General features: G+C 56.7%; 1 protein-coding gene across 1 annotated transcript; it reads left to right on the top strand.

The window, feature by feature from the left end:
• Nucleotides 1-4,650: 4,650 nt before the first annotated feature.
• On the top strand, nucleotides 4,651-20,803 carry PLP1 (proteolipid protein 1). The gene is made up of 7 exons (XM_066640247.1): nucleotides 4,651-4,725; nucleotides 12,109-12,295; nucleotides 13,073-13,229; nucleotides 15,537-15,705; nucleotides 16,289-16,362; nucleotides 18,357-18,422; nucleotides 19,020-20,803. Exons 1-7 carry the CDS (start codon nucleotides 4,722-4,724, stop codon nucleotides 19,089-19,091), a joined length of 729 nt encoding a protein of 242 aa, XP_066496344.1. The 5' UTR covers nucleotides 4,651-4,721; the 3' UTR covers nucleotides 19,092-20,803.
• The last annotated feature ends 890 nt before the right edge of the window (nucleotides 20,804-21,693 follow it).

Here is a 21,693-nt window from a genome sequence, read left to right as displayed (position 1 = left end):
CCCCCACACACACACTCAGGTGGCACCACCTTGATCCAGTTTCTGCTGAGTGGCAGGAACTGTTTCTGTGGCCCGGATCCAGCCTGGCCACCACTACAGAGCTCAGCCAAGTTGGGCATCATCTGCATGGCCCCAAAGGCCCCTCTCCTGCATGCTTCCCCTTCAGAATGTGCCACCCTCATATCCCCCCCCCCCAAAGCTGGAGAAGGGGCACTGGGCACAGGCGGCACCTGGATGTCACTGAGGGCAGGAGAGCAGCTGCTAGTGCCGGGGCTCCTCAGAGCCTCTCCTGGAGATGGGGGGCGTGTGGGCTGGTGGCATTTCCTGTCCTCCTCTGCATCCTGGGGGACCAGTGCCTCTGGGGGAGGGACAGCAAGAGGAGGGGTGTGGCCACGCATGGCCCTGTGCCTGCAGGGTGGGAGCGTCCCCTCCTGCCACCCTCCAGCTCCCGCTTGGCCCATTGTTCCCCTGGCCTGCTTCTGTGGGCACCATTGTTGCCTACATAAAGGGGCTGTGTTTGCCTGCCTCTCCGGCACTGCTCTGCCAGCCTGCCCCCTGCAGTGCAAGGCCTCTGGGGACACCTGGGACATAAAGGGGTCCATAGAAAGCCCCAGGGTGTGCTCAAAGCAGCGCTGCAGCACCTGGTGCCAAGAGGCGGGTCAGTGCATTGCCCCCAGCCCACCCCCCTTGCAATCCCTGCAAGATCACCCCTCCCCCCTTTCTGTGGGGCATTTCAGGGAATTCAATCTAGGGCTTTGTGTGGGGGCTCAGGACCTCCCAGCCTCTCCTTCCTGGTGAAAGGTTTTCTGCCTGCAGCCCCTGCCTCCACAGTGCTTTCAGTGGCACTGTAAGGAGACTTCAGGGCTGGGGACCGACAGACAAGGTCTCTCCAGCCAGGGTCTGGACTCCTTTTCCGCCCAGCTCCTTCAGCATGTGGAGACATCCAGATGTTTCAAACTCTGGGAACTAGGAAGGAAGGAAGGAGGATTCTCTGGAGTCTTGTCTACAACTTGGGCTGAGGGAAAGAGCGCACCTGGAAAGGCAGTTCCAGGGCCTCTGTCAGATTTTGTCTCCAACAGTGGGAGTAGAAATGCAGAGTGCAGATTGGTCCAGACACAGACTCTCTTCAGCTGGGAACAGCTTCCAGAGTGGGTGCAGCAGCCCTGCTTGTCCCCTGCAGAAAAACAACAAAGGCTCTTCTTGTGTCTCTAAAGAGACATGTGGTATTGATGAAGAAGCCGGCCTCTGAAGGTGTGACTTACACCCACAAGATGCATTGAAAGAGACAATAACCTGGAAGAAGCCTTGCAGACTTTGCTTGTGGAGGAGCTAAACCCTCTTCTGCTCTGGAGCCTGCATGAGGGATGTTCACGCTGTCACCGCACCGAAAGGCACCTTTTGGTGTTCAGGGCTGTGTGCAGGGTGTCAGCATCAGCCTTCTCACCAGCCTCCCTGGCTCCAGGGTGCCCTCTCCTCCTGCAAACTCTCTTCAGCCAAAGGGTCATGATGCAGAAACTTATCGTTGACCCTGAAGTGTGCAGCGCAGCCCATGCTCTGAAGCTTGTGCGCCCCCCACCCACACCCAGCCCTCACATACACCCCATAGCAGCAGCACTGCTGTTCCCCCATTGCCACTCCCCTGAACAAAATTATTCTGGCATCACTCCTGCCTTAACCGCACAGATAAACAAGATCTCTTCAACCCGCCTGGCATCAGATAAGCGGTGATATGTAACTGCAGGAGACAATACAGGCCCTTGTTCTCTGCCTCTCTCCAACTGGAAGGGACACACCGCCCCCTGGAGGCTGCCTTAAGAGCAGGCTGGCAGAGAAAAGCTGATGGGGGCCAGGGGCTTGGGGTGTGGGGGGAGAGGTGGAGAAAGGTGGGGTGGCCTTTCTGTGTTACGCAGCAGCCCCGTTCCTTGAAGGGCCACTGACACAGCACGAAAAGCATTCGACAGAGTTGGCCAAGAGCAGCACAGACACTGGCCCAGCAAGCGGCTGCTGGCCAATCTCCTCTGCCTGGGACGTCCCATTTCTCCACCGGGACATGGTCAGGCCTGGGCCCTTCGCTGCATCCTCTGCGTCTTCTTTTCTTCCTGCTGGTTTGATTAACATTCCGAGGCTGACCCGGGCAGTGTGACTGGGAGCAGGACTTCTTACCTGCTTCTGGGGCCAGGTGCAGGTGCAGAAGCCCAGGAGTCTGGGATACAGAGGGCTCTCGCTGGCATAGCTAGAGGGGGGATGGAGCAATACGTTTTGCAGGGAGCCTCCCCGCAGCGTGCAAGCACCCTCTCCCCCTCCCCTTGGGAGCCATTCGCCTCTGTTTTGCCCCATCCAATGGTTCCAAATGGAAAGAGAGGAGCTGCTTGCACACTGCAGGGAGGCTCCCTGCAAAACTTAGTGTCCTGCCCCCCTCTAGCTATGCCAATGCTCCCCTTTTCATGCACGTAGCAAGTTTCATGTTCCAAGAGGAGTCAAGTCAGAAGCCCACAACCACCCAAGTGAGCTTGGGCCATGGGGCTGCTTTCCGAAAACCTTTAGAGGTGGCCCGTCTCTGAGTGCCAGAGGCGAGGGGTGGCAACAGGGTGCAGGTCTCTTGTCCTCTTGAGTGCTCCATGGGGCTTCTGGTGAGAGATCCAGGAAGCTGGACCAGATGGGCCCGGGGCCTACCAGATGGGCAGGCTCTTCTCAAAATGGCCACAGTGCAAGAGGATTGGAGGATAGCAAATGTCACATTGATTTTTAAAAAGGGAAGGAGGGGAAACCCGGGAAACTATAGGCCAGTCAGCCTAACATCTATACCGGGTAAGATGGTGGAATGCCTCATCAAAGATAGGATCTCAAAACACATAGACGAACAGGCCTTGCTGAGGGAGAATTAGCATGGCTTCTGTAAGGGTAAGTCTTGCCTCATGAACCTTATAGAATTCTTTGAAAAGGTCAACAGGCATGTGGATGCGGGAGAACCCGTGGACAATATACGTATATCTGGACTTTCAGAAGGCATTCGACACGGTCCCTCACCAAAGGCTACTAAAAAAACTCCACAGTCAGTGAATTAGAGGACAGGTCCTCTCGTGGATTGAGAACTGGTTGAAGACCAGGAAACAGAGAGTGGGTGTCAATGGGCAATTTTCACAATGGAGAGAGATGAAAAGTGGTGTGCCCCAAGGATCTGTCCTGGGACCGGTGCTTTTCAACCTCTTTATAAATGACCTGGAGACAGGGGTGAGCAGTGAGGTGGCTAAGTTTACAGATGACACCAAACTTTTCCGATTGGTGAAGACCAGAAGTGATTGTGAGGAGTTCCAGAAGGATCTCTCCAGACTGGCAGAATGGGCAGCAGATGCGCTTCAATGTCAGTAAGTGTAAAGTCATGCACACTGGGGCAAAAAATCAAAACTTCACATATAGGCTGATGGGTTCTGAGCTGTCTGTGACAGATCAGGAGAGAGATCTTGGGGTGGTGGTGGACAAGTCGATGAAAGTGTCAACCCAATGTGCGGCAGCAGTAAAGAAGGCCAATTCTATACTTGGGATCATTAGAAAAGGTATTGAGAACAAAACGGCTAATGTTATAATGCCGTAGTACAAATCGATGGTAAGGCCACACCTGGAGTATTGTGTCCAGTTCTGGTCGCTGCATCTCAAAAAAGACATAGTGGAAATGGAAAAGGTGCAAAAGAGAGCGACTAAGATTATTACTGGGCTGGGGCACCTTCCTTATGAGGAAAGGCTTTGGCGTTTGGGCCTCTTCAGCCTAGAAAAGAGACGCCTGAGGGGGGACATGATTGAGACATACAAAATTATGCAGGGGAAGGATAAAGTGGATAGAAGGATGCTCTTTACACTCTCACATAACACCAGAACCAGGGGACATCCACTAAAATTGAGTGTTGGGTGGGTTAGGACAGACAAAAGAAAATATTTCTTTACTCAGCGTGTTGTTGGTCTGTGGAACTCCTTGCCACAGGATGTGGTGAGGGCATCTGGCCTGGATGCCTTTAAAAGGGGATTGGACAAGTTTCTGGAGGAAAAATCCATTATGGGGTACAAGCCATGATGTGTATGCGCAACCTCCTGATTTTAGAAATGGGCTATGTCAGAATGCCAATGCAAGGGAGGGCACCAGGATGAGGTCTCTTGTTATCTGGTGTGCTCCCTGGGCATTTGGTGGGCCGCTGTGAGATACAGGAAGCTGGACTAGATGGGCCTCTGGCCTGATCCAGTGGGGCTGTTCTTATGTTCTGAGGTTCTGGGGGAGAGAGCAGGAGCAAGTAGGGCGGGAGGCCAAGGAGCTGCGGCCCCAAAGAGCTGACCCATAAGTGAACCAGGCTACACCCTCCTTCCTCACCTCCGTGCCTTGGGAAGAGGTTCCGAGAGGCGCTGAGCCTGTGAAGAGTCACCTGCAGGCGCCCGAACTCTGGAGGGAGACGAAGGAGGGCAAGAGGGGCCAGGAGCGGAGCGGAGCAGGCAAGGAGCGCCCCCCCCCGCAGTCCAGAGGAGGGTTAAAAGGGCCTGGACGGGGCGAGGAGGAGGAGCGGGAGGCAGGGAGGCTGCTCCTTTAAGGGCCGGCTGTCCACCCGAGAGCCCTTTTCTTTGCCGGAGGGCAGGGCAGGGCAGGGCAGAGATACCCAGAGGGAGGCAGCGCAAGGCAGAGAGGCGGCCGCAGCAGCAGCAGCAGCAGCGCGAGGTCCCCGTCGCCGCCGTCCGGAGCAATGGGTGAGTGTCCAGGACAACTTTCCCGGGAGCGGGAGCCGCGCCAGCAGCCCGCGCGCTTCCTGGGGCGACGTCTCGAGGGGGCGAGACGGCCCCGGCGCTTGGGGGGGGGGGACGGACGGACCTGCGGGGCGCCCGTCGGCCAAGCGGGCCGCGGCGAGTCTGGCGTCGCTGGAGAGCCGGGGGCGGAGGCTGCAGCCGCGTCGAGAAGCCCCCGGCCGCGGGGGAGCTCTCCAAGGCCGGCTGCGCAGCGGGATCGCGGGGGCGTCGGTACCTGGAGGAGGCAGCTCCGGAGTCACGTGCCCGGCGACTGCCCCTCAGCGGAGGCTCGGCCGGACGCGCCCTCGGCGTCGGGGAAGGGGCTGCCTCCCGGCCAAGGCAGGCTGCGCTAGTCGGGACGGGACGGGCGCGCCTTCTTCCGTGCGGACGCGCGTGGCCGCTTCGCAGCCGGCGTCTGGCAGGCGCTGAGAGGGGACCCTCCTGGCCTGGCGGAGCCCGCGTCCCGACTCCCCGTCCGGGGCCTGGGCCGAGCGGCTGCGTGGCGCGGCAGAAGGTCCCGCAGATCCCGCCGCGGTGCCGCCTGCGACCGCGGGGCTGCAGCCCGGGCTCGGCGGGGCGTCGGGAGCCGAGGAGGGGTGGGGGCGGCTCTGGAGGCAGCTTCGGGGCCTGGCGAGAGTGCCGGCGAGGGCGAGGGCTGGTAGGGGCGCGAGGGGGGCTTGCCTGCAGGTCCGGCCTGGCAGCGTCCTCGGGCAGGGCGGGCGACGGGCACACGCGATCCAAGGGGCCCTCCCCGGCCTGGCCTGGCCTGGCCCGGAGGCGTCTCTTGCCCCGGCAGCTCCTGGCTCCGGAGAGAGAGGGCTCCATGCCCTAGTAAGCCCCCCTCCCGCTCAGTTTGCCGACACTGCCTGGCAGCTGCTTTCCAGGGACTCGGGCAGTGGCTGAGGCGGCTCTTCTGCCTGCCCTGCGCAGCAGGGGGCGCTCTCTCTGCCTCTGAGCCGCGCGCCCCCCTCGCCCCTCCCGCTCTGGCTGTTTCCTGCTCTTGGAAGCGAAGCGGGCGGAGAGCGGAGGGAGCAGAGGGGCTCCCGGCTGGCTCAGATCAAAGTCAGGGTAGTGACCAGGTCGTGTGGGGGGTGGATCCCAAAGAAGCTCCACGGGTGCCCTTCCCCCGGGGCCCCCGGGGTCCTGGTCCATTGGCAGCAATGTCTGGGGTCAGCCCAGGCCGAGCTCTTAGAGGCACTCCCTCTGCAGCCCCACTCATGCTCCAAACGGGGTCCGCACGTGCACGTGGCTCTGGAAAGACGCGGCCTTCCTACTCCTGGCCAGGTGGGGGCTCGAGGCCAGTGATGGTCCTGCCTCCTCCCCAGCGGGCCCATCTGCCCCTTTCCAGACACAAAGCTCCATCCTTCCTGCACACGAGCGATTTCCAGCCTTTTTTGTTTTATGTCAAGGCACACCACCAGGTTTTTGACAACGGACAAGGCACACCATGCTGCTAGTGGGGCTCACATCCCCCACTGGCCCCACTAATAAATGACCTTCCCCCAAATTCCTGTGGCACACCTGTGGACCACTCACGGCACACCAATGTGCCATGACACAGTGCTTGAAAATGGCTGCTGTAGGTGTTCCAGGCACGGTTTCTGGAAGAGGAGAAGCACCCTCCAGCTGCCTCCTCTCTCTCACATGCCCTGCCCGGCACACCCTCCGAGCCCTGGCCGTTCCTTGTCCTCCTCCAAGCTTTTCTCTGGAACCACAAAAGTGACCCAAAATGCCTTATTTTCAAATTGCAAATGGAAGAGGCCGTATTTTGCTGCGCCCTCGAAAAGCAGCCAGCTCTGAGGAACATCTCAGCGGCCGGCAGGCAGGCAGGCAGGCAGGCAAGGAATTGCGGGGCAGGTGGGGCCAGAAAGAAATCTCCCTTCCAGATGGAGCAAAGGCCTGTCTATTTATTCACTCCCCCCCCCCCACCTTCCCACTGGTGGAAGTTAAGTCCAGTCTGAGCAGGACAGCAATAGCGGTTTCCTTGGTAACCAGACATGGACCCTCCATCTATCTTGGGGTTTAGAGAAATATGGTCAGTGAGTAGGCTGTATGCGGGGCGGGGGGGGGGGCGGAGAGGCATATGTGCGCACCTGGCCTGGGCAACACCAACAAGCTGACTTGGAGTGTCTGGGGAGAGGCTTCGGATTCCAGGTAGCCGGAACCATTGCATGAACCCCAGCTACACCAGGGGTGGAACTGAAGGCAGACCTCTGGGGTGATTCCCCAGTAGTGGGGGGGGCGGAGCCTGTGGCAGGGAATTCCTGCCGGCTGTTCCTTCTGCTCCTCAGGGAGGGACTGCAGACAGCTCTGAGGAAGGGGTGACAGGCTGGGCTTCCTGACTGACGGACCTATTTATTATGATCACCAAGTTGAGTTTGACCATTAGATGGCCTGCCTCAGCAGTGGAGCAATCCAGCTGCCCCAGCTGGGGGGGGGGGGTTGGAGGTGAGCCAAGGTCAGCTGGAGAGTCGCAGTGCAGAATTTGCCAGAATTTGCCAGGCTTCTGGGGTGGTCTGCAGTTCAGGCGCTTGTACTCCTACCTGCTCCTTCCCTACAGAGATGGTCGACCAGGGAAGGCTGCAGCTCTGAGGCTGCTTGGGGGGGGACAGAGGGGAGCTCAGCCCCTGTGCCCGGAGGCTCCACCCCCACGGCAGCTCCCATCATCCTGACACGGCCCTTCCCAGGGTGTCCCTACTTGTGCCTCACTGGAGGAGCAGCAGGTGTTTCTGCCGCCACATCCCACACGGCCCAGCACCTCACAGTGGAGGTCGTGGAGCCCTGCCCTCTGCCAGGCAGCATCCTGCTCCCAGATACCCCCCTTCTGGGGCACCCAACTGGCACAGGACCCCTCGGGCCTCCATAGCCTCCCTTGAGGGTCACTTCATTGCGCACCTCACAGGAAGGTTCTGAGCAGATGTGGCTCCCGTTCAGAGAACCACAGGGGGGGGAGTTGGTGGCCTGCCAGGAAGATGCCACTGTTGCCAGTTCCAGCAGGCAGGCAGGAAGGCAGGGGCCTGAATCTGGGCCACCTCGGAGGTTACCCCTGCAGGGAAAGGCCCCATGTGCAGTCTCCGTGCCTCAAAAGAAAGGCCCTTGGGGCTCTTCCCCCCCCCCCCCCGCCTGCTGTTAGCCTGGGAGCTCTCAGCTCCCACAAGCCTCCTCAAGGCAAGTACTGTTTCTGTGGGAGAGAGGCAGAGCCAGCAGGGTTTGGGTGGGAGGGCCGGGCTCGAGCCTTGGGGGGAAGGGAGCGAGGCCTGCGGGCTCATCCTGTTGTCTCGTGCCCATTGTCCCATCTCGGCACACAAGGCCAGGGATTGTGCTCAGACAAGGGGCTCTTTCTCGCCTCTCCTTGGCCAAGGATCCTCCCCCTCCCCTCCTCCCCCTGCACCCCGGCTCTTTGTGGACGTGTGTGGAATGTGCATGCGGCCTGAGGCTCAGTGCCAGGTCCTGGTGGCATCAGTAGGGAAGGAGATGCCAAGGCCAGGAGGATCAGGCCTTGTCGGGGGGGGGGGGGAAGGCAGACTTGTATCAAGGTAGATTCCAGGTGTGTGCTCCGAACTGCAGTAACACCCCCTCTGTGCTGGCACCTGCAGTGGAGCTCACACAGCAGGGTCCTTCATGTTTGAGGGGGGGCTCAGCAAGGGCTCCGAAGGCACTGGAGTCCCTCAGGCTGTACCGAGGTGCCAACAGCTTCCTTAGTGGATAGCAGGCTTGTCAACTCTGGAGATGTCAGAGAGACTCAGAGACCTCTTGAGGCTGTGGGAATAGAATTGGCAGGCAGGCAAGGAGGCCAGTGCAAGAGCAAGGAACGGAGGAACAGGACACTGGACAGATGCACTTCCCAAGCGCGGAGAAGACTCCGCCTGGTACTGACAAGTTCCTGTTCTGAAAACCAGATTCAGGTCTGGATCCGAGAACAGGAGACTGGAGAGAAGGGGCCGTGAGGGTGACCAGGAGCCCAAGGGGCAGCTCACCTGAGCTGAGGCTGAAGGAATGGAGCATGGGCAAGTGGACCAAGGGGCCATTCGGCTATGGACAGCAGGCAAAGAAGAACTGATCCTCTGAGAGGCTGGCGGAGAGGAGAGGAGAGGCTGCCAGCCACCGCCTGTGGCATTCAGATGGCACATCCCAGGTGCCTGGGAGACCAGCCTGTCTGAACGGGGAGCAGGAAGCTGCTCACGGGGAGACAGGCCACTGCCTCGTTCCCTGTGGCTGACCACTACCGCATTCTCTCACTCGTCCAGTGTTTAGTGTGGAGGTGGGCTCCCCTCGGAGGAATGCGTCCAGCGGTGGGCAGAGGGTGTGCTGGGGAGGAGACTCGGAGGGCAGCCGGGAGACAAAGCAGAGGGAGGGAGCTGCAGGTGTTGGGCTGAGGAATAAGAAAGACTAGTGTATGAGCCGATTCCCCCCCCCCCAGTGTTTAAAGGGTGTCCAAGGAAGGAGGAGAACTGGGCCTGAGCCAGGGAACCCCGCCAAGTGCTGCCCGTAACAGAGCACCGGGTGGCTCCACAAGCAGAGGGCCCCTGGCCCTTTCCTCAGCATCTCTGGCTCCCAAGATGAGAAGGGGTCCTGGCAACACACTGCCAGTCAGGGGGGTGAGGGGCTGTGACTTGCCTGGGCAGCTTCCTTGGCTCAGAGGCAGCATGTCATGCAGGCCCTCGCAGCACCCTGGAAGGGGAGCTGGGGGTGTTCCCCCACCCACACTGAGGTTGGGGGGCAGAGGTCAAGTTGGGCCTAGCCAGCACAAGGATGACCAAGGAGCCCCCCCCCCGGTCAGGGGCTGCACATGTGCAGGGGAGGGGCAAGAAAACAGCCTCCACTCAGGCCTGTGGCAGCGAGTTTCAGACCCTGCTTGTGGGGCTGGGGCAGAGGGGGTGGAGATGGCTGAGGGAATAGACCTCCCTTTGTTCTCTGTTTGTCTTCTCTTGCCCCGTTCCAGCCCTCCCCAGAGCAGAGAGAATACTGATGAGCTTATCCAAGCCTGGTGGGGAAGAACAAGCCCTCTGTTGTCCTTTGTGTCACTGAGAGATCAGTACAAACCGTGCCCTTGGCCCCCAATTCCTTCAGCCTCTGCTGGGCTCATTCTTTGGGGCCAGAGCAACACCCTGGGGGTGAGGAGGGAAGGAGCAGAGAGGAGGCTCCTGAGAGGGCCAGGCACGGGTGCCAAAGGCAGTGCTCAGGCCATGCCTCAGTGGCCCTGCCAGCCCCAGTCAAGTGGCACCCCCAGCACTCCTGGAAGACCCAACGAGGGCTGGGCCAGGACCGAGGGGACCCCCCCCAGGAGGCCAGCAGTGGAGGGGGAGCCTGGGCTTTCCATGCAGTGCTGAGCATTCTCAGGCTTACTCTTGTGTATCTCTCATAATATAGATAATGTTAGTGATGAGCCTCAACCAAAACCCCAGAGCCAAACAGCTCCACAAACTTCGGGTCCTCAGAATCCAGACCTGGAGCCAGTTCCACAAGCGAGTCTTCCAGGTAGTCCTTATCTCACTCTGAACCTTGCACCCCCAGGGCCAAAGCTCTCGCCTCCCTGGCAGGGTCTGTGGACAAGTCAGGGCAGCTAAGCTCCCTCGCTCCTCACCCCCCCCCCCAGTAAAGCTCCTTGTAGAGAAAAGGACCCTGCTTTGTGGGGGTGGGGGAGCTCAGCCCTCCAAGAATGGGTCTTTGTGTTCCAGGCAGCCTCAATGCCCTCTTTCCCTGGATGCTGAGCAATTCATGAAACTCACCTGGGTGTGCAGACAGCAGCTCTTGGGACGGGAGCGGCCATTTCACAGGGCCTCTTCCTCCAAGGCACAGAAGTGGGTTGCTGTGCTTTGACTCCAGCATGCCAAGTGATTGGGGTAGGGGGGCTTTGCAACCTTGCTACTGAAAAGCATGCATACTTTCTTTGGTCTTTGGTCCCACGAGATGCCAGGGAAGGCCACACCCCGGGCCTCACAGAGCAGCGAGGACAGTGCATTGCCAATCCGCTGGGTATAAAATGTGGTTCAAAAGTGTGGGGCTGGCTGAGGAGGGAGGGGGCTTAGAATGCCACCTGTGTCTTGCCCGCAGTGCTGAGCCCTTTCACCAGCAGTTCCTCTAACACACGAGCAATGCCTGCAAGACTCCTGTACTTGACTGAGGGCACGCTATTCACCAACTTCCAGCACCAAGGTGGGGGCAATGCAACAAACATTCCCTTACCTGGAGGAGGCCTCCGTGACTGCCACCCAACTGCAAGGGTGCAGCACACGCCCCACTGGTACAGCTGCATCCGTGTGGGAAAGTAGGCTAGGGGTTGGGTCTTAGGGCCCTAGCCTGTCCAGCACTGATGCAGCCACGGCAATGGGGCATGCCCTGCATCCTGCAGTGGGGAAGCACTCGCAGAAGCCAGGTCAAAGGACGTTTGTTTCCTCACTTCAGGGCTGCACTGCTGTTGCATCAGCACTGGAAAGTTGGTAAGGATTGGGCCCTGAGTGAGACAGTCATCGGGTATCCACACTTGCAATCTGCACAGACAGAAGAAGTCTTCTGGGTGGCCACACCACACCCCAGTGGCTGCTGCAGGCCTTCTGCTTTTACATTGCTCTAGTTGGGTGGGCGTGAGAGACATTTTGTCTTTTCTGGTTGATTCAAACCCTGCCAAACCACCCTGGAGCCCACTGGGTACCATCCTGTAGCAGCCAGAGTGACTGTTCTGCTTTAAGACTAGGTCTTCTCCCCCCCCCCATCTGTGGCACTTCATCCCCCTCCCCTTCCCCATTTGCTCTAAGACAGACTGGTTTCATCTTCACAAAAGCCTTGAGGTTTAAGCCCAGCTGCCTAGAGACCCTCAGACCCAGTGGCCTAGTAGTCCCAGCCTGGATTTCTGTTAAGATCAGTCCTAAGCAGCCAGGGACAATCATCTTGGACCAGGGCTCTGAGGCCCAGGAGCAACTGCAAAGACACAAGTCTGCCCTCTTCCTCTGGAGTCCAAGGCTGAGAACCTGTCTGTGGTTTCCTTTGCCACTGGGAGTTTGGCTGCCTCCTTTCTCTTCCTTGAAAGGAAAGCCGAGTTCTCCTGGAGGCTCTCATCTCATCACCCTATACCCGCAGATCCAGGGGTCAGCCTTCTCCGTAGGACCTGGGCGCTTCCCTTCGGGTGGGTGGCTAGACGGTGGCTCTGTTTGCTTACCCATTTGGCTTTTTGACATGCCGCTGCTAGTCAGGGCATCAGTGAACACTGTGGGCGGCTGGTGCTTCTCCCCACCGGGTTCCAGTCCTGGCTGTGCCTGTCACACGCCCTTCGAACTGCACCCTGCCCTTGTCTCTGTCCTGACGTGCTGGTTCTCAGCTGTTTACGAACGCCGTTCTCTCCTCCCCCAGGTTTGTTAGAGTGCTGTGCGAGATGTCTGGTTGGGGCCCCCTTTGCTTCCCTTGTGGCCACTGGGCTGTGCTTCTTGGGGGTTGCTCTCTTTTGTGGCTGCGGACACGAGGCGCTTACTGGCACAGAGCACCTGATTGAGACCTACTTCTCCAAAAACTACCAGGATTATGAGTTTCTGATCGATGTGTGAGTATCAACGCTAATAGCCCCAGCCCCTCCCTTTCTGCTCAGCCTCCTTACCCACACATGACACTGCCCAAAGTCTTCACTTCACAGGCTGCTGTGCCCACTGGGAAGCCAGGTCAGATCTGAGTGGCTCCCAGTGGCAGCCCTGCAGAGTTTCTGGCAAAACAAGGCCAGACTGAACCCTGGGGATCAGGACCTTGGCCAGCTACCAGTGGGAGAGTGCAGCAGCCGCAGATGTGGTGGCTTCTGCATGTGTCTGGAGGCCACAGAAAATTCTTGCAGCCCCAGAGGTCTCCTAGCTCTGCTCCCCCCAGCCCAGCAAAGTTGCTGCAACTTAAGAAAAGAGGACACGATCTATTCTTGTGGCACTGGTGGGGAGCAGCTGGGGAGCCTCCACGGAGGCGGACAAGAGGGATCAGTCCCTGGAGGAGGGCATCCTTGGGCAGAGCAGATGCTGGTGGCGCTCGCACCTCCAAATCCCTCCTTATGCGAGTGGCTTCCATAGGCACAGCTGCTGCTCTCCACCTTTCCCAACATCCAAGCCCACAAGGTACACGCCCACAGCAGGACTCTTTTTGTGTCCCCCCGCAAATGATTTTGCTGAGACCCCAAACGGTCCAGGCAAGGCTGGCCAGAGGGCGCAGGCAGCTTTCTGCCTTGCTTTTGCCTCCCCCTCCAGAGTATTCGGCGTGCTCTCTCACCCCTCCCCCGCAGCGAGTTAGGGTGCCCAGGTGTGCCTGAATGGCAGCCTCCTCCTCACTCTGTGTCCTTCCGCAGGATCCACGATTTCCAGTACGCCATTTACGGGATTGCCGGCTTCTTCTTCCTCTTTGGAGCCCTCCTGCTGGCCGAAGGTTTTTACACCACTGGCGCTGTCAGGCAGATCTTTGGCGACTACAAGACCACCATCTGTGGCAAGGGCCTCAGCGCTACGGTAACAGGGGGCCACAAGGGGAGGGGTTCCAGAGGACACCGTCAAGCTCACTCTTTGGAGCTGGTGTGTCACTGTTTGGGAAAATGGCTGGGACATCCCGACAAGGTGATCTATCCGGAGTTTGCTTCTCCTTTGCGCGACTGACGTAGCCATTGACCAAAGGGCATGAGAAGGCGCCAGGCGCTGGCCGGAGCAACTGCACTGAACTGATGGCATCTTGGAGAGAAAGCGGCACCGTGACTGCTCCCCCCACGCGCCCCCTGCACTCCCCGCACACCCCTGCCTTGATGGCAGCTTCTCCCTGTGCTAACTTGCCCCTTTCCTCCCCCTCCACACACACTCCTTTCCTTCCAAATTATACCTGCCAGCCTCCTCCCCCCACTGCTTTGCTGTACCTCTACCTGCTTCTTAATAGAAATGTTTAGGGGAAGAGGGACTGGTAGCCAAGTGCGCCATGCCTGTGGCATGTGTTGTGTTGTGCAAGAGGCCTTTGTGGCCACAGGGGCCTCCTGCTACAGGGTCAAGCCAGCCCCTGCGAGATACAGGAGTCCAGGATTCCATGACCTGGATGCTTTTGGCCTCTCCAGTGGGAAAGTCACTATCGCCTGAGTGGCACATGCAGGATACGGATGTGGCTTTGGGTTGGGCTGGAAGATGCTTGAGGCTAATTCACAATCAGGCTGGTGGGAAGGGACAATGCGGTTGACAAGCGAGTGACTGTGCAGCTGGAAAAGGGAATTTCATATTGTTTGAATGAATATTTCTGAGCCGCTTGCCCCGCTGCACACGGCTGATGCCGACTGAATAATGCCCCAGCAGCCTGGAAGGCGGATTGTTGAATTGACACACTCAGGAACTTTCCATCTCTCAGCAAACCTCTTTCTTGAGGACTGTGCAGTCTGTGGTGGAACAGGGCTGAGTAGCCATCCATGGGGAGCAAATACAAAACTTTCTGCTCAAAGTGGTTGGGGGGGAGAAACCTTATTGGCCTCTCTGCATCTCCTTGCTGAGATGTCTCAGCAGGTGTGGGAAGCAATGGGGAGAGGCAGGTCCCGGCCTGTCCTTGCAAAGACCAAGTTGCCTCAGAAATGCTTGTTTTAGTATGAATACCAAGGTGTGGCTTCCAAACCCAGATAGACACCAAGCAGGGGGGCCAAGCAGAGCAAGTGCTGTTTTCTTTCAAGATCTGTTCCTTTCTGCACCTGTGGGCCAGATGTTCAGCATCCCACGCACAGTTTGTGACCTCATGCACCTAAAGGACACTCACCATTCAGCTCTGGGACCCAGCTCTCCCAGTGACACAAAACACTGGGTGCACGTCGGACACTAAACAGCATACCCTTTGCGGTGGGGGAGGGGGGCTGTGAGTGGATGCCCAACTCCAAAGTGGCATAAAAATGGTCCCCGACACATTTAATGTGCATGCACAACTGAGTGCGTCTCTGCTTGACCATCTGACCCATTCGGAAACTGTCAGGCTTCTGAGGCCTTTCTGCACAACCAGAATGCTCCCCCTTGCAGTTTAGACTTTGCATAATATTCTCACCAACAGCCAAATGTAGTTCTGCTCATGATGGTAAGATAACCCTTGTGGGGGAGGGGGAGAGTCATGCTTTGCTGCTGACCACATTTCCCTCTTTAGAAAGCAAAAGGCCAGACGGATGTGCACATGAGCCCAGGAGGAGACGCATGCCCTGAACATGGCCATGTTCTCTAATGGGAGGCATTGCAGCAGTAAGGCGGGAAGGGCTGGGTGCACACGTCTAGCTAGATTTGTACTCCTGCACCCGGGACACAGTGTAGGACTGCACAGCCTCCAGAGGACTGAGACAGGCTTACAGGACAACAAAAGAGTCAGAGAGAGAGAGAGAGAGAGAGAGCCTCATGTGGAGACTTTATGACCTGGCATCATAGCCCATTCCCATACTCAGCAGCCACACTCCATTCGACAAAATGCAACTGGGCTGTTCCTGACTGTTTCCTCAGGAACAGCATGTGGCCCTTTGAGCCAAGTCACACTACAAGCAATAGTGCACCACTGAGGAAAGATACGTGGAGTAATCTCCTCACTCACTCACTCACTCACAGAGATTTCACAATAAGCTGATTGTGCAGAAAAGCCGCCATTGTGTGTGTTCTTACAAGCTGTATGCACACACCAGGATGGCCAGAGGTGCTGCCCTCCCCTTCCCAGGGGAAGAGGCCTTCATCGGTCATTTCAGTTGGCAGACCTCCATTCTCATGCTCTTGTGTCTGGAGGCTCCTGGCTGCCCACTAAACAGCGCTGGCTTGTCTCCATCGTTTCAGTTTGTGGGCATCACTTATGTCTTGGCCATCATCTGGCTCCTGGTCCTGGCCTGCTCTGCAGTCCCTGTCTACATCTACTTCAACACCTGGACCACATGCAACTCCATTGCTGTTCCCAGCAAGACCTCAGCCAGCATTGGCAACCTGTGCACAGATGCCCGGATGTACGGTGAGTGACTCTTGCCTGCTTCCCAGCAGCTGGAAGTCCTTCCTGAGAGGCCCCAGGAGATGCAGTATCCAGGCCCCCCTCTCCAAGCAGCAGGCTGCACCTCTCCTTGCTGAAAGGGGGGCCATGGGTCCCATCCAAGCAAAATACAAGTGGCTGGGGCAATGGCTGACCCGGCCCACTCAGTACCTGGGAACAAGCCTCTGCTCTTCCCTTCCTGGTGCTGATATCATGATGCCTCCAAGGGAGCAGTGTGTGTGCACCCAAGGAATGGGCTGAGGGCTGTACTGGAAGTGCAATACTGTGGTGGCTTCCTTGCCTCTCCTGACCTATGCATGTGGCTTCCTTGCCCCATGTGGGGCTCTATGCACCTGTGGGCATAGAGCCCCACAGCCCCAGAGCAGCAGCAAATGATCCACCCAATACTCAACATCAGTTTCTCTGTGGACAAAGGGCTCCTTTTGCAGGTGAGGGGCTCACTCATCCTTCCACTGCCTGCCTGTGTATGTTCTAGAGCAGTGCAGCCTCCTGTCCACTTGCAGCCACCTGTGCACTTGCAGTGGGTTAACCCTTGTGCCCCCCACAGGTGTCCTGCCCTGGAATGCCTCTCCGGGAAGGGTGTGTGGACAGAGCCTTCTCTCCATCTGCAAAACAGCTGAGGTGAGTTTCCAGCAAGGCAGGGAAGATGCTGCTTCACATTTCAGGATCACTATGGGGGGCACCGAAACACAGTGGATGGGGGCTGGTAGATAGCCCTACTGTAGGCTAACCTGGCTTAGCATGATTCTGCAATGGAAAACAGAAGCCTGCACAGCTTGGGACTGACAGACTTGAAGGGTCGTCTCTCCTCAGACGTCCCCCCCCCCCGAAACATTGAGGAAACTTATGTTGTGGATCCGTCACCCTTGAAGGGGGGCTGACAGCAACTGCATCCAGCTTGCAGAACTCACTCCTCAGCAGAGCTGCACAGGCCCCACCCTGTTCAGCTGCATCTCTAGGGTTTGTGTCACCCAGTGCAGGAGGCCGGAGGTCACCCCCATGATGGAACGCCTCCCATGCAGTGGGTGGGGAACAACCCAGGTGGTGGGCATGGTGATGTACCAGCACCTCACCCCACTGTTTTTTTGGTCATACTTTTTGATAGAATAGAGATATTTCAAAGTGGTTTCTTTCACTGCATTCTGCTGTAAATTACACATCGAATGCTATAGGACATGGTGGTATTATTCCCCAAAACCGCAATTTTAGTGATTCTTAGTCACTAGTGTTGTCACCCCCACCCGTATCACCCAACTAACACCTTTTTAGTTCCATGCTGTGTCATGATAACATCTCATTGGCTTTATGAACAATCTGTCTCATTGGTCCGTTTTGAATTAAGGAAATGTACTTTTTAGTTACATAAGACAGTTGCATTCTCTGTTTTTTTGGCCATAACTTTTGATAGAATGGAGCTATTTCACTCTGACTTTTTTCATTGCATTCTGCTGTAAATTACACATCAAATGATATATAAAATGATGGTGTTATTCCTACAAACCGCAATTTTAGCATGTCACCCCCCCAGTGCACGTCACCCTCCCAATGCGCATCACCTGGCTCAGGTTGCACCTCCCACACCTCCCTAGTGCCGCCACTGTCCTTGTGGATGTTTTACAAATGTTGTTCTCATTCAGCTTTCATGAGTTTGCTGCTAGATTTATTTATTTATTTACCCTTTTTATTGTAAGTTGCCTTGAATTTTCTCACAAGCACAGGAAAAGCAGGACAGAAGTTGTCAAAATAGTAGGCTTGCATGAGGTGGTCTCTCCTTGCTGGGATTCTCATTCCCACCTGCACCCCCACCTTCTCAGGTCGTTAATTAATCTGGCCAGCCACCAGTTCTCAGTTCAGTCATCTCCTGTCTGTGGGCTGGTGGATGTACATCCTTGTAAGGTCTGTCGCTAAATGAAAGGCACCCTGAGGCTCAAGCCTACTGGGACTGTGCTGACTGCACCCAAATGCCAGTGTGATGCCATCATATCCTAAGTCTGGCAACATCATGCTGTCAGTGCTCCAGTGCCAGCCCAACCACCCCACCCAGTGGTGGCAAGAGATCTGCCCAAGGTTTTCCTCAGCCCTCTCTGGAGGTGCTTCCGTGGCCTGAACATGAAACCTTCCATATGCAACGCAGGGGTGGCTCTACCACCAGGCCACAGCCCCACCCCCAATATCCAGTCATATTCTTTTTAAAAATCTGCTGTTCAGTTAATTGGGGCATCTCCGGCCAATCAACATTTAATCCATTCATCTGATTAACTGATTAAATGCTGTAGCCCTTAAGGTTTGTTGAACCAGCCCTATTCCGCCATCCACCTCTGTTGGCACTCCTTGTCTGGAAGCAAGCAGGACTCTCCGGAGTCCGAGCCCAGCCTCCCCTACTGGGCAGAAGCCCCTGTGGCTGCCCTGTTTTGGCCTCTTGGGCTAAGGCACAGCCTTCCCCAGGGGCCCGGCCAGCTGCTTTGAGCAGAGTGGACACGGCCTCTCCACTGGCACTGGCCAGCTCTGCAGTTGCCAGATGCAGCCCAGCTCATTCCTGACATCTCCAGGAAAAGTCAGAGCCCACCTTCCGAGAAGTCCCAGAACTGATACCTGCTTATGTCACTTCTTTGCAGTTCCAGATGACTTTCCACCTGTTTATTGCTGCATTTGTTGGCGCCGCAATCACGTTAGTGGCACTGGTAAGGTCAGCCTTCCCTCCTCTGTGTTCATCAGGCTGGTATCCAAAGCCTGGCAGCTGCTCTCCAGGGTCCTGGAAGGGGGAGGGGGCTTTCTTGTCACCTGCTGCTCCCTTTTGTACTGGAGATGCTGGCAGGGATTGAAGCTGGGGCAGGACCATCTCCAAGCCGCGGGGGGGGGGGTGCTCTGCAGCCCCTCCCCTCAGTTCATGGAGGATAGTGCTGATGCGTTGCAGGCATCTACGTGTTTACTCAGAGGTAGACCCCACTACGTTACACCCAGGCAAGCGAGCAAACAGTGACATGGACAGGCTTTTTCTCACTTAGAGACCAGGGGAGGGGGGCAGACACTCCAACAAAGAGTCTCCAAGAGGGGGAGGGGCAGAAGCTAAAAGTCCCCAAAGAACAGGCCGAGGAGGAGGAGCTTGCAGGCTGTGGGGTCTGCATATTTGTTGTGCATCTCATTGGCGTCACCACCTCAAGGCTCCAGGTGTCAAGCTACACAAAGAAGAGTGGGGGGGAGGGGTAATCACACCTCCCTTGCTTATCACTCCTCCTGGTCTCGGGCTGCAGCCTTCTCCCCACTCTCTCCCCCTTCAGCTCACGTTCATCATCGCGGCCACCTACAACTTTGCAGTCCTGAAGCTGATGGGCCGAGGGACCAAGTTCTAAGCGGCGCCCCGGGAGAGGCACCTGCGCGCACACGACGCCTTTTCTCCTCTAACCGCAAGGCTCTAACCCACCGCAGCCACCGCACGCCAGGCCTCATTCTTTAACTCTGCCCGACTGCCTGCCTGCTGCTCCCCTTCCTCCTGCCCCAGTGCTAGCTGAAGGAAGGAGAGGCCCCCTGCAGCAGGCAGCTCTTCCTCGCGCCCTGGTCTCAGCTGGGCTCCCCGCCTTGGGCTCACCACGAGAACGTGGGCAGCTGTGGCTCCACCCTTCCTGCTCCAGAGAACGAAGAGTGGCAACACCGTGATGCTTCTAGTGACCAAGGTGGCCAAGACCATCCCTGCTGCACCAAGATAGAGAGAGAGAAGAGAGCTCCTACCAATTGCCGGAGACACTCCTGGCCACCAAGGAGATGGAGACCCTTTTCTCAGTGGACAAGAGAAACATTCTGTGAAAACCTGTCACTGCCCAAGCAAAGAGGGGTTAGAGCAAGGATCTCCCCAAGGTGGGAAGAGAGCACTAACCCCCTGCTGATGACTCTCCCCTTCCCATAAATCCTACTGCAAACATCTGGGGGCCTGGTGCCCCTGTTGTGAAGCGGCCTCTTGTCCTCATTCTTGGACAGAGAAGCACCAGGCCAAATGCCTTCGCACCCCCTCCATGCCTCTAACCTGTTGGGCAGGCATCACTGGCACTAGTCTCCCAAGGGCATCTGTCCGTAACCAGCAGCTTGAGTGCGTAACAGTGGGGGCTGCTCTGCTTCTCGTGGGGCTCTTCATCAGTGCCTGCACCCACGTGCCTTGTGCCTTCTGCCACTAGCTGTGGAGCTGGACTGTCTCCACCCTTCACAATGGTGCTTCCCTCTCCCAGTGACATTAGCTCCCCCCCCCCCCCACATAGCCCGTCCCTGGCAGTCCTGTTTGCAGACCGACTCCGCTGGTGCTCTTCTGGGTTTCTGTTGCTCCCGGCTCTCCTGCAGGCTGCAGGCACTGGCCACCAACCAATAGTGTTCATGGTCCCAGCAGCCTAGATGATCCAGAAGGCATTTAGATGGAGCACTCTGGGCCACTTCTGCCTCCAGGGCGTTTCAAGGGGAAAGGAGGGCCCTGTCCAGCCAGGCCAGGTCTCCTGCAAGTATACACCCAGTAATTGGAACTTGGCTGGAAGGACCAGTGCTGGGCTGGAACTTTAGGATTCAAGAAGCTCAGAGAACCAGTCAGGAAAAACTCCCTCTGGGAGCCCCCAGCCACAACTGCAGGAACATTCCCTGACTGCTGGAGCTTCCTAGTTCCAGCCTTAACCTCCCCCTCCTGAACACATGCAGAGAAATTAGAGGGTTTGGTGTTTCTTTACTGGAGGAAGCATGGCAGAGGGGTGGGTTGCCAGGGCACCTTCATGCTGGCCTGATCAGAAGGCAGGGGCCAGGCTGCAGGACTGGCCCAGGCAGCTGCGACCAAGCAGTTCCGCTGTCAGCACAGCTGGGGCTGGGGAGGAGGGTGGATGAGCCAGGCTGGAGGGGCCAGAAAATAAGAAACCTGTTGAAGCCGGGACAAGTGAAGTCAGCCTTATATATCTCTTTGATTTAAATAACACATAACAGCTCCCCCACCCACCCACCCACCCCTGGAAAGGAATATAGGAAAAACCATTGTTAATAAGCTGAATGTGTCTTCTTCATACCTGATCTCGAATTTCAACTTTTTAACCAAGCATAAAGGACCGTGTTTTTAGAGACTTACTTTCCAAGGTGTATTTTATAAAATTAAAGAAAATAAAGATTCTGAACAAACCTCTTTCATGTGGCTGTTTATCCTGGACTTCCACCAGCTGACACATGGGACAGAATTACCCCTGCTAATTGGGCAAGAGGCACTTTTTCAAGTGGGTGCTCCTCTTTTTAACAGGGGGAGAGTAACTGGCCCATCTCACCCCAGCAGTGTCTGTTCTAGTGGCTGTCTGCTGGTGTTCTTTTTGCATCTTTTTAGATTGTGAGCCCTTTTGGGACAGGGAGCCATTAGTTATTTGATTTTTCTCTGTCAACCACTTTGTGAACTTCTAGTTGAAAAGCGGTATATAAATACTGTTAATAATAATAATAATTGCTTGGGGCGAGGGGGCTTAAAGGTTTGGGAACTCAATGCTGAACAGACTGAGCCAGCAAGAGGCAGAAATGGAGTATGGAGAGGAAAGATCACTCCACAAGGCACAGATCTTCAGGTGCCTTCAAGGAACAAGCATTATTTTTTTCTCTGAAAATGTTACACAATGGCAGGGGACAGATCTGCTGGTGATTTAAAGGGCTCCAGAAGCACTCCAACACTACACAGCAGGAATATTCAGGCTCCAGAGATGTAGGGAAAGGCAATGAAAGCACACCAAATGGCACAGAGACTGACATGGGACCAGAATGAATTGCTGCTCATCAGCCAGGCCACAGGCACAAGCCAATCGGTGCTTATTCAACAAAGCACTCAAAGTAGTAATGCGCCGTAAAGCTTGAGAGGAAGCATCCAAGTTTCCTTTCAACAAAAAAGTTGCTGCCTGCACACCAGGGAAAGGAGTTGGCCTGTCTGCTGAACTTTGCAAGTTCCCTCAAAGCTGTTAT

This window comes from Tiliqua scincoides, chromosome 12 (genome assembly GCF_035046505.1).
Source record: "Tiliqua scincoides isolate rTilSci1 chromosome 12, rTilSci1.hap2, whole genome shotgun sequence".
Taxonomy (NCBI): Eukaryota; Metazoa; Chordata; class Lepidosauria; order Squamata; family Scincidae; genus Tiliqua; species Tiliqua scincoides.
Note: the sequence above shows the minus strand (reverse complement) of the source record. Positions and strands in the feature narration are given on the sequence as shown.